A 13,215-nucleotide genomic window follows, 5' to 3' on the forward strand; every position below is an offset into this window, starting at 1 on the left:
TGGTCGATCTGGCTTGTTATCTAAGGTCAGGAAGCCAGACGTGCTTTGGTGGAGCCTACACGCACTTCTAATGAAAGAAAATCTCTCGAGATAGTATTTAAATTCAAGCTCAGATCATGTGAGCACTCTTAAATGTTGACTTTTAACTTTTTGTATTCATAATATGCACATATGTATAGCGTATAACAAATAGTGGATAAGGACAGATTGGTGACCTGCATGTCGACAGAAAACTTGTGGTTTTGTTCCTAACCAATGATATGTTAGTTTTCTTCAGTTATTGTCTACAGGTTTGGCTTTTTCCTGGGGTTGATCTGATATGTTTTGTCATGGTATTTGTTACAGAAGTATTCAGTTTTTGTCTACAGGTTTGGCTGATTCCTGGGGTTGATCTGATATATTTTGTCATGGTATTTGTTACAGAAGTATTCAGTTATTGTCTACAGGTTTGGCTTTTTCCTGGGGTTGATCTGATATGTTTTGTCATGGTATTTGTTACAGAAGTATTCAGTTTTTGTCTACAGGTTTGGCTGATTCCTGGGGTAGTGTTTGTGTCTCTATCTGCTGTCAGGTTCTGGAGATCTGTGTGGACATATAGTTTACAATGGATTTGTCCATCTCTAACTTTGTTGCAATCTGTCAAAGTGGTTTGCACTTTTTATTTACAGGTTTTGCTGGTTCTGAAGTCGGGGGTTGGTTGCAATCTGTCAAAGTGGTTTGCAGATTTTGTTTACAAGTTTGGCTGGTTTCTGAAGTCGGGGGTTGGTTGTAATCTGTTAAAGTGGTTTGCAGTTTTTGTTAACAGGCAACAAAAAGGATGTATAGTCATATTTATCTCTAATATTATGTTGTCCTTGACTACATTAAATTGATGTATCATCTAATGCAAAGTGTCATATATTTTTAACCAAAAAAAAATATAAGATTAGGTCGTAAGTGTCATATATTTTTAACAAAAAAATATAAGATTAGGTCGTAAGAGGAAATGGTACTTGGCTGATGGCCTTGCAACTGAGACTCTGCTTTTAAAATGGAGAAAAGGTTTAAAACTGCATTGTAGGAAGTTATCTCAAATCCGTAAATGTTTCTCTATAGAAACTTACATTTTAGTGTGTCTAGATGCTAACGAATTGCAAAAAGTACGATTATCTGTTAATATTAATGTGGATTATAATGTATATTATTCAATGTAGAGTTTTTTGGAAAAATCTTAACTGAATATAAATTATAAATAATTAGTTGGCATATGTGTTTTGCAATTTATTAGTATTGAGGCACTTTAATTTGTAAAACATGTATTAAATAATTTGCTTCTAACTTAATGTTATTAATTTAAATTCTTACAGAGTGTGTTCATCTACTGCTGGCCCACGGAGCTCCAGTTAAAGTTAAGAACAATGCAGGTTGGAGTCCCTTGGCTGAAGCTATCAGTTATGGTGATCGGCAGACAAGTAAGTTTCCACAGTGCTAACTTAGAACACGCGTATTATGAGCCATGCTCGCTTTCAATACCAAGTGGCATACTGCTTTGAGAGTAAATACAGTGAATACAAGTATATAAAACAATAGTAAAATTTGTAGCAGTACTGAAAAATTATTGTAAGTTAGTAAATTACTGTTGACCTATTTAAATGTAGAAGTTGAATTGTGTAGTTTCCGTTCATTCCAGTGCTTGAAGAGTATCACGTAATAAAAACTGTAAAAAATAAAATTATAAATTATTTTACTGATTATTGTAGGGCAGAATCTCGGCTTTAATTATTTCTTATGATTTGTGTAGTTTCCGTTCATTCGAGTGCTTGAAGAGTATCACTTAATAAAAACTGTAAAAAATAAAATTTTAAATTATTTTACTGATTATTGTAGGGCAGAATCTCGGCTTTAATTATTTCTTATGATTTTATGGATGTAAATATGTAATAAGTGTTCCAAACAATATGTTTTATAGTACTACTATCAGTTACTCGTGGCTTCGCATGCAATTTTATGGTTTTTGGTTGTTTATGAACACTTCTGGTTCAAGCGAATTATATTTCTGATGCCAATGTTGTATTTGCCTTGTTTGCCAATCAGATCTTTGTCAAAGTTGGGTTTTATAACAGTGTTGTCCAAAATGTACAGTAAAAGTTAGATAGTAACTTTGTCTTTTATATCTAATACTTAATAATTGTTAAAAATATACAATTAAAAGTACATTAACAACAACGTTTACATGTTTTTTCGTTATAAACTGAAAAATATTTGTAAAAGTTACAAATTCAATCAAACATATTTTCAGAATTGCGTAAAAGATTTAAGATTAAATAAATCTTGGAACAAATGTAAAAAACTTCTTGAAAGTAAAAAATTAATTTTAAAGTTTCCATTAATCTAGAAATGTATGGCCTTTTTAATCAAGTTGAGATTGTACAAATTCTTAGAAAAATGGCCATTAGTTAACATGACAACAGGAGATAGGAAAAAGTTGTCAACTTAAGTTTCTTGGTAGTAACATCATCGTAGAGCATTTATCTATAGCCGATCAACAATCAGAAATGACTCAGAAACATGGTCAATTTTGGGAGTATTGCCTTAGGACAAACTCACAATATAATATACTCAGAATACAAATTATCACAGTATCATTAGAACTTATACTAGTAAAACTTACTACTACACGTTAGTATACGTTTAGTACTTGGTTATAACAAAACGTAAATAAATCTTTTTCTTTGGGTGGTTGTGAAGATGTCAATTAATCCATCCATTAATTAATCATCAAGTGAGCACCTACATAGCTGACACTGTTTTCTCTTATGCTCTTAGCACAAGTAAATAAGCTGCAATAAGCTCTCTAGAGTATCAGTCAAATTAGTATTCAAATGTTGCTTAATGCACTTTTTGTCCAATGATGACAAATTTGTTTACAATATTGTGATTAATACCCAATTATTCGTATTTTGTGTAAGTTTAGTCTCAAGTGATGTTATCAGATATCTTGTGCTTTGTGTATTTGGGATTTGTACATTAGCTGGTCAAACAATTTTGTTACACTAGGTAATATTTATTTAAATTTTATAGATGGAGGTCACATTTGTGACATTATTGTGTCTAAAACTTTCTTTACAAAAGGGTTTCAGCAAATCATCAAACAAGAAAAAACACATGTTAACATAAAAACTATTTATCCTTTATGTGTTCTTCTGTTACAGTTTCTTCTCTTGTACGAAAGCTAAAACAACAAGCAAGAGAGCAGATGGAGGAAAGAAGACCCAATTTAGTTGCAGCTCTTCATCAAATGGGAGATTTTTATATGGAGTTAAAGTGGGACTTTCAGAGTTGGGGTAAATATTTTTAAAATTCCAAATACCATTCTGATAATATTATCTATATTCTGGCTTTTACAATGGTTAGTCCATACTTACAGGATTTTTTCATGACCAGACCAGTGATTCCTGGAAGTGTTGTTATCTGAGAATTACTATTAATAAAATCCAGAATTTTCTAGGCTACTTTGGTATTATCCTAAAGTCACTATGTTTGGAACATATTTTCTTACTGGGGATCTAAAAAAACCACATTATTAGAAAGAAAAGACTATTTTACTTACTGTGAAAATTACATATCTTTACAACAATCTTGTTTACCGCATCACAAAAGGAAGCTATGTCGGCGAGAAGTAGGCACTCGTGTCTCTTACTACTACTTGTAATTATGTGATATAAGTAGATCTAGATTAAATTATAATAAATCTGTCACTAGTAGTACCAAAGTTAAAGATAACCTTTATGAGTGCTAACGTGATCTGAGCTTGAATTCGGGTACGAGAAGTTTCCATCAGACGAACAGCGATACAAAAGCATAAATATAGAAAATACAAACTGCAAGTAATATATATTATTTACAAAATCATGATCGTTGGTACTTTTGTTAAACATCCACTATTTTCATACACAAAGTATGACAAAAACACAGTATTTTTTTTAAATTATATAGATATTGTGCTGAATTTAATGTGTTTTAATATGAAAGATTTTGAACAAAGTGGCTATTTTAGAACGTTTGTACAGTGTCACGTTTTTATTTTGTTACTAAATTTAAGCATTGAGAAGTGAAATAAACAATTTTAAATTAAGTTTCAAAAAGTTTGAAAAAATTGAACTAAATGGCAAGTATTTTTTATTAATTTACTTTTATGTATTGAAATTTTCAAATTAAATTTATATATAACCAATTGTTGTTTGTAAAGTATATATTTTTAGAGGTTTTACAATAAAAGCTTAAAAAGCTTGTTTTGGAAGTCTATAGTTAACCAATGGAGGGTTTAGACATGATTATACTGTACTCAACATGATAAAAATATGTTATACATTTAGTACAATACTCAACAGTTCACTGTTAATAAATTATACTGCTATAGTTCTATTGCTGGGCAGTGTGAGCGTATAGTGCACAGGAAGGTATTACTGGACCAGAGTGTACTCCTACCACTGCTGACTCAAAAATGTAACTGTATATTGGATTATAGTGCACTCTGCAGGGTCTGAAGTTTGTCAGCTGTTGTCTCAGTGTAAACATTTTTGGTTCTGGGTAAACATTTAAACATTCTTAAGTGTGAATAATTTCTTTAACCCTTTTACTGCCGGCCATTTTTTTTTATTGTACCAGCCAAAATTGCCAAGGAGGAAAATCGCTGTCGTGCATTCATTTACAAAAAATGCTGTATCTTTTTTATTTTTAATTAGATTTGCATGAATTTTTATTTTCTTTACTTGTATTTAAATGTTGTTTTTTAAATAATAAAAAGACATTTTAATTTGAAACAAACTCATTTAATTTTAAAAATGATGTAAATAAAAAATAAATAAAAAAATTAAAATTGTGTTTGGCATGTGATAATTTATTTTTAAAATTATACTAAAATTATGAACATGATATCATTATAAACTAGAGCAATTGCTTAGAACATATACCAAATTTGAAGGTGTTAACTTGAAACATAGCTGGACTATGAGGATTTTCCCAAAACTCAAATTCTGGACATTGGATGTACACTGCAATGTTTCACACGAAAACACTTTTTCTTATACTTCTGTTCATTCATTAGTTTATAAAAAGCAATAACACACAAAAAAGTATACAAAACCCAAACCTAATTTCTACATATTTACAATATTTAAACGTGCCTGATGTAAGTTTTTAGCACCTGTGCTGTCCAAAGCAGGTGGCATGCATACCTCTTTTGCATGCCACACAAATGGTCCTTGATTTTTTTTCTTGACCCACCACTAGTTGTGCTTATTTTGCTACAAACAGAGCAGTTCCTTTCCTTTTTATCTGGCAGAGTTTATTTTATCCTTGATCAACAAAAGTAACACTTCAAAAAACTTTCGATAAAATTGTAAACAACAACAACGAACGAAGATTTCAGTAACATAACCCGATCATCTGGTTTTGACAGCTGTATAGGTAGTTCGTCAATTGTAGTCAAAGACGACGAAAATGAAATCCAAAGTTCTTCAAATGGCTTCTTTCACTATCCTTTGCTCCTAAACAACCAAAATACCAAATATTTCGGCATTTGAACATAACTGTAGCAAAAATGCCAACGTCCGACATATCGGACGTCGGCAGTAAAAGGGTTAATATTTAATATATTTTAATTTGAAAGAAAAACTACATAATAAAAGTTTACGTTGTTTTCTTCAAAAACATTACTCATGTTATCCCTGTACATGTATTCATTCATTTCTGTAAAACTGCAAATTTTCACCACAAGATCGGTCATAAGTAAAAAAAAGAAAACTATTCAACTTGCCAATGTTTATCAATGACATTTCAATACTAACTTGTCACCTAGACAAACACAATTATTAAGTTCACAATTTTGGCATTAAAACCAAAAGGGATCAGAGAGTGTATAGTATGGGTTGTCATTTTTTTTTGTATTGGTTTTAAAAAGATGACTTTTGTTAGTAAAATAAAATTTTGTTTGTTGCAGTTCCGCTAGTATCCCGAATCTTACCATCAGATATATGCCGAATCCATAAAAGAGGGTCTTCAATCCGTCTTGATACAACATTAGTAGACTTCAACGACATGAGGTGGGAAAGAGGAGACATCACCTTCCTCCTCAACGGAGAAGTGAAGCCAAGCCAATCGCTTGCTGTTCTTGACAATAAAGCTTGCCTCTTTCAAAGGGTCAGATATGAAGTAAGTAGTAAATTGCACTATATTAGGAGTGATTGTTTTTTGTTAAATCATTGTAATAAATGGTAAACTTATATCTAGCATGTTTTTTCTTACATATTAAAAATCGAAGGTAAATAAGGATTTATAAACCACCTACAAACCTTTTTGAGTTCAACAGTTGGTATTATTTGCTCATTTTATTTATATGGCTGGCTGAACCACAGTTGGGAATAGTGAGTGACTACTTTGCTTGTGTGAACTGTCTTCACTCATGTGCTCTAAGGAAGTCAGTAGTAATGTTGAAAATATTAGTGCTTTTATACTTTTCTTTTTTTTTGTGTTCAATATTTACATGATTCTTGCTGTTTTCATTCAATTTGTCTTCATATTATCATGTATTCTTGATATCTGTGTACTAGTAAACTTTTAAATTGAATTATTGTAGAAAATATTACAACTCACTGATACTTTCAAGGAGACTGAAATGGAAATTGAAGATGAAGTTGACATCCTTATGAGCAGTGACATACTGGCCGCACAAATGTCTACAAAATCCATCACCTTCACAAGAGCACAGACAGGCTGGATATTCAGGGAAGACAGAAAGGTATCAATATTTTAAAAGTATTTAGTTAAAGAAAACGTAAAATAATTTTGTTTTGGTTTAATTTACAGATAAATCATTGTTAATTTTTTTGCTGAATTGTAATAATAAATAAATTAACTAATTAGAAAAAATTATGTTGTTTTGGAATTCAGGGATTAAATACATAACTAATTTAGGCAGTTATGTTAGATTATTCATTGTAGTTACAGCTTGTTAATAGACTTTTATTTTTTATTGTATGAATATAATTTTCTTTCCATATTACACAGATGTAAAAAAACAAGCATATAGATAATACAGGACATTTAAAAATGTTGATAACTAGGTAACCCATTGGTCTGGACTAACAACCGTTACTTGTGTGGTCATTTGATTAGACCAGACCTAGACTCATGGCCTCAACATGATTTCGGATTTGCGATATACCATTTGGCAGTTGTTCTAATTTGTATGGGCAGATTGTATACCAATACACTCAGCAGACTTTTAGTTGTGGTTTTTATGTTGCACTGAGTTGCTACTAAACTTGCAGCTTAATATATTTGGACCACATGTAATACATTATGAGCCAGATATTTTAGGTGACTATTGTTTCTTTATTAAATTAGTTTTATAATGCATACAAACAATATTGCTTCAGCATTATTATAATTACATTATTTCTTCTCTAACTTTGTAAAACATTCTATAATTAATCTTTAATGGGTATAGAGAATATTGTGTCAGTATTATTGTATAATAATATGAAAACATTTACAATAATGTATCGTTTACTATAACCATCATCTATAAGGCATGTGGTGATGTTTACAAGAGCCTGACATATAAGGCCTAGGATAGCAGCAGCATCCTGCACGTGCAGTGGTGTCCTCCCCCACCCAGTGTGAATTGTAACAGTAGTCATATCTCCAAATGTAACACTTGGATTGTAGTGCAACAAATTGGTGTATCTCTGTATGTAGTCTAAAAACATTCCAAATAATACTTTCTTTAAATTTATAATAATTTATTTACAATAAGTAATTTTTCTCAATTTGCTTTAATCTTTTTTGTGTAAAGACCTTCCAAGATTTCTGCCTTGGAATTGTATAGTAATGATTTTATTTGTTCTTCTATTAGGAGTTGGTTGGTCCTTTCCAATCCGAGTTTTATATTATAAATGGTATGCTGTTGGAATCACGGAAAAGAAGAGAACACTTATCTGAAGAAGACTTGCAGAAGAACAAAGCTATTATGGAAAGTCTAACGAAGGGTAACACTCACGGGTTGGATACTAATGGAGAAGTAAGTGTTTTATAGCTGGTATCTTTAAGTAGTATGTTATTAATTTATAAGTTTCATTGAATTTCTTTATTATCTTGGGTAGACATGTCTTACCCATATGTCGGAAGCTGCAAAGGCACAGATGTAAATCCTTTCTAAGTGTTAACAAAGTATTTGGTAGCCATAAGGGTAAAACGTATTGTATGTTCCCACTAGCCTATAGTGCAAAGCTAACTGTTTTAACAAACAAATTTATAAATAATGTTATTTTTGTTTGGTGCTCCAGTAATTCAATGAAACATTTGGTAACCAAATGCAATTCCTTTTCCCATCTTGATACTTGCACTTTCGAATAGGCTTATATTTAAATGACAAGTTGCATTTTCCACTGGTGTCATTCAGCGCTGGACAGTCCGAAATCAGTATTATTTTTAAAACTAGACTTTTGAATATTGATATTTTCTAACTGAGTATTTGCAGACATTATAAGATTTTTATTATGAAATATTACACAGTTAATATACTTAAACTATAGATTATTTCATGACTTTGTTCTTAAGACATTAGCTTTATACGTTGGAGAAAGCTGAGGTAAACATTTGGTCACTAATTTGTATGGGAGGTGCCAAAATAAATAATGAATAAAGAAACCAGAGTCCCCATCCGACCATGAAAAAACTTTAAATGAGCTGTGAATTTAATTTACAAAATGTGAAAATCTCTATAACTTGCAATTAATAAGTAAACATGAGTTGTCACCGCGTAAAGACCAGCGCACATGAGACAGGGAGTTCCACAGGCCTAATTTTAGTGATCGGTCCTGGTGCAATTTAGTGGTATACCTGATCAAATGGGAGCAGTTCACACGAGCAAGCCCACGGTAGCTGCAAGCTCAACGATTGCAAACAACTGCCACCATTACTAGATAAAAGTTTCATACTGGCTATCAGTCATCGCAGTCGATCACCGAACCTGGTGGCTTTGCCAATCTTTCTCAAAATATGGATGTCGGTGGGTATGACTGGACAGGAGTTCATATATATGTTGATATCTCAGTAACATATAAACATCAATTACTTTGTGTACACTTTGGTGTTAATATTTCAAGTTTTTTATTTTCAATATTTCATATGATATCTGTGCACTACTAAGTCCAAAATTTTGATTTATTTTGATCTGTTTGTTTTTGTCAATTATAATCAGATAGATCGGCTTAGAAAAATATATCCGTATTTATGATAAATGTTTTGCCTAACAATGTATTTTCATTATTTATTTTATGATTACACTACTTAATATTTTCTCACCACAGCTACTAGTTTTGTATGACAAGAGAAATGTATTTAATAATGATTTGGTTATTTTAGTAAAAGGAGCATATAAAAATGTACACCTAAATTTCTGTACTAATTTTGCGTGATAAAATCATATGGTTTGGTTTAAAAAGATGCATTAATGAATTATAAAATTTTTACTTTATTCTCAGCTTTACATGTAAATAAGTAAATTAGTAAAAAAAGTTCATCTGCTTCTTTTAATTGGCCCAAAAGAATAAATTAAAGTTCTCCAACATTCAATTTGATTCATAATCCCATTTAAATTGTATCTACTAAAAATCTGTAATATTATACATTTTATTAATATTAAAATGCTGTTTAATGTGATTACAAATTTCCTTGAATGTAGGGGTAATTAATTTACTATTTTCAGTTTAAAAAATATGTTAATGTTTGATTTAATAATTTTCTACATTTCAGTGTTGGGTTATTAGTTTTGACATGTAACATTTCTATGTCTATATAAAAATAATATAACATTTAATGTTTAGTTTAGCAAGAAATTAATCTTCCTAGGGGTGGATTGCTCATAATTTCTTTTACAAACAATTCTATATTGAACACACCGTCATTCATATTTCAAGAAGAGTGGAGCCAGTATCTAGGGATTGACTGTTAGCTCCTCTGAACCATCTAATGATCCCATATATGATCTACTCGCCACTGCTGTCAGCTGCAATCTAGTAGTGGTGGCAGTTGTTTGCAATTGTATTGCTACATGCTGCGATCGGCCAACTCGAGACACAAAGCACAGAACTTAGCTTTTCATGCTTTATTGTCTACAAATCACCTACTGCTTGCCTTTTGAACTTGTTGCAAATAATAGGTGAGCATTGGTGCTTTCATACGGAGTCGTACATTTCAGTGTCGAGCGTCAAATATGTGCCATGAATGCGTGCACTGGGACTCGGCACCTCAACTCAGCTTAATACAAATATGTTTCGTTTTAGTCCTAATGTCATTAATATTATTTTACTGTTAAAAATTTGTGACTTTAATTTTGAACGGTTTTATAATAGAAATATAGTGTAGGCCTTGTTGTGTTATCTAGAAATAAGTTAGTATTTCACACTTGTTCGTGGTAATAATTTTTTTAAAATTCTGGCATCTTCCCTAAGCTATGAATGCAGTAGCAGTAAGTAAAACTGACTATAGAAACCTGGCACTCAAGATGGGGTAAATTCAATACCGTCTTACCACTCTTTAGTCTCTTCTGCTTAGCCTTAAAACATGGAACAGCAAGGCATTATCAAAAATAAAAATTGTTCTTCATTCAAGAGATGACTGCTGAGTAGGGTGGGGAAGGAGAACTTAAATTGCAGTAGAATGCCGAAACTTGTTTTGTTGTCTGAAAGACACATGCAGTTTAGCTACCACAGCCATAAACTTTTTCCAGTGTTCCATCAGCGTTTTGATGTGAAATCACATCATTGTCATTGAAATAATCAGAAATCAGAATCTCTTTATTTACAAAATCACAAGGAAATGTAATGGCGTCAATTATACAAAGTTTATGATCTTGAGGTTTCTTGCTTTACAGATCAAATCAAATCAAAAAAATTCTTGAGTTGTATATATTGGTTGCTCTATCAGCCAGCTTTGTAGTTGTCTGTGAAGATCTTTCCCTCTTAGGCATTTCAAGAAATCTGGCAGCGAGTTGTAGAATCTCTGCCCCGCATAAGATGGCTTTTTTGTGTACTTGGTGGTATGGTGCAAGGGAAGGTTGTAGTCCAAAGCTCTTCTTGTGTTGTAGGAGTGTATATCCTTACCCCTAGGGAGTCCCAGTTGGTCCCCATGCATAACCACTGCATGTATGTACATGGCTGTGACCGTTAGGATCTTCAACGATTTATAGGCTTCTCTGCAGCTCTCTGTTGGGCTTAAGTCAGCTAGTGACCTTACTGCTTTTTTCTGGAGGACAAGAATTCTGTTTAGATTCTGTTCAGATGTCCCTCCCCACAGAGTTATCCCATAGCGGACGTGGGATTCTACTAGAGGTTAAAAAGGAAGGTAAACTAGTTTTATACAGATAAGAACGTAGACAACCCATCCTAATCGTGTAAACTAAAGCATTTTAAAGGAATCTACCACAGTTAACCATTTAACTAACACAGTGTCATTCTCTTGGTATGTTTACATATTTTCATGACACTCAGCAGAAGTAGGTGTTTATGGCTAGAAAATCCATAAATTATTTTAATTGAAACTTTTTTTATAATACTTTCAAACTAAATTTATCTTATATCAATACATTATCTAAGTAAAATCAAATTATATGAATTTATATACTGTACGTGTTCAAATTGCATATGCAAAAACTTTTAGCCCTACATCACAAAGAGCATCTTGAGAAAATAGTACATAATATTGATTATTTCTACACATTTAATTAGGTATAAGCAGTTGAAATTCTATTTAATTTTATGGTCTTGTGTTGTTGATCTAACAATGTTATTGGGTCCTCAGCCTGTGCGGAGGTTATCGTTGACACCTCCCCCCCAGAGCCACATCACATGGGACGAGTACATATCAGCTCCCATCGGTGATCCTCCAACATTGGGACGAGAAATGGTACATAAAGAAAGTAGCAAGGCTTTCAAAGCTACTGTTGCCATGGTAATTAATGTTAGATTGACTTTACTATATATATTTATTGTCTTGATCTCTTTTTACATGGTGTGAAACATGAATTTTTGGTCAATTTTCCCCAACAAACGAGGATAATATTTAATGTACAGATTGGGATTGGCCCTTTAATCTAAACACCGTGCCACACGGAACGATCTTCAGCCAAAAAACAAAAATTCGTATTAACCTGGTCCACCTGTAGTTGAGTCAAAGTTATATCTTTTATTATCAAATAACCTATGGTATAGGAAAATCTTTACATAAACTTAATTTGTACTAATGTTGTTATTGTTACTTGTTTAAACCTAGATCAGATGTATAATAAAAGTTAAAAATGCCCCTCCTGTTTTCAGCACTAGCAAGCCTTCTTCTTCAAAATATCACTAAAAATATATTCCTTGCCCCAATAATGGATTATTAAATATTGTTTTATTGTCAGGAGATATAGATTATAACAGTAATTGTTGGATATAATAAATGATAATCTCAAATAAATATTTTAGTGAAATAAATAAACGTTGTTAGGAAGTTTCCACTAAATTTCTAACTTCAAGTTCCTTGTAGAGATGACAAAGATAAATATATTTTAAAACCAAAACATGCAAACTAACCACAGTTTTATAATGATGAAATATCTGTATTTAGTTTTCTGGTAGTGAGTAGTATAGTTTAGTACCACCAATTTTAGAAAAATATTTTATAAACAAAAATCCATATGTGTAAAATATTTTTTTTTGTGATTCTTCAGAATTTGTCAATACTAATGTATTGTTTGGTATTTATTTGTATCTTTTAGATTTTTCATATTTTAGTGTGTATAAAACTTTTTTGAAGTGTTTCATAAATTATTGAAGTAAAAATATGGAAGTTTATGTAAGGGTTTAGTGAATTGATTGGATTTTTATGGAACTGCAGGTTGGCCTGTGTTTATATAGTTCAATATTTTTATTGTTGAGTAAATCATTTATCATACATTTCACAATGGTTTTTAATTTGACCAGTACATTAGGAATTTACTGAGTGGTGAATCAGAATACAATGTTAGTGTGGTGATATGGGTAAAGTTTTATGTGACTTGGATGAACCATTGCCTAGTGAATTAATTGTGCTTAATCCTACTGACTGAAAATAATAAACATAAAAATTACATTGTTGTAAATTTTTGTAAACTTATGTAAATGTACTTTCTATAGGCCTATAAATGAAATG

The 13,215-nt window shown here is 31.5% G+C and overlaps 1 protein-coding gene across 3 annotated transcripts in view; it reads left to right on the plus strand.

Annotated features, from left to right (window-relative positions):
* LOC124360124 (ankyrin repeat domain-containing protein 13C) overlaps window positions 1–13,215 on the plus strand; it is a 63,286-nt gene that overhangs the window by 5,145 nt on the left and 44,926 nt on the right. For all 3 annotated transcript variants that reach the window (XM_046813467.1, XM_046813476.1, XM_046813485.1), the window contains exons 3-8: window positions 1,347–1,451; window positions 3,192–3,323; window positions 5,981–6,192; window positions 6,647–6,778; window positions 7,898–8,062; window positions 11,845–11,994. In XM_046813467.1, coding sequence (XP_046669423.1) covers window positions 1,347–1,451; window positions 3,192–3,323; window positions 5,981–6,192; window positions 6,647–6,778; window positions 7,898–8,062; window positions 11,845–11,994 — 896 coding nt within the window. The remainder of the gene's footprint in view (window positions 1–1,346; window positions 1,452–3,191; window positions 3,324–5,980; window positions 6,193–6,646; window positions 6,779–7,897; window positions 8,063–11,844; window positions 11,995–13,215) is intronic.

This window comes from Homalodisca vitripennis, chromosome 1, assembly GCF_021130785.1.
Source record: "Homalodisca vitripennis isolate AUS2020 chromosome 1, UT_GWSS_2.1, whole genome shotgun sequence".
Lineage (NCBI taxonomy): Eukaryota > Metazoa > Arthropoda > Insecta > Hemiptera > Cicadellidae > Homalodisca > Homalodisca vitripennis.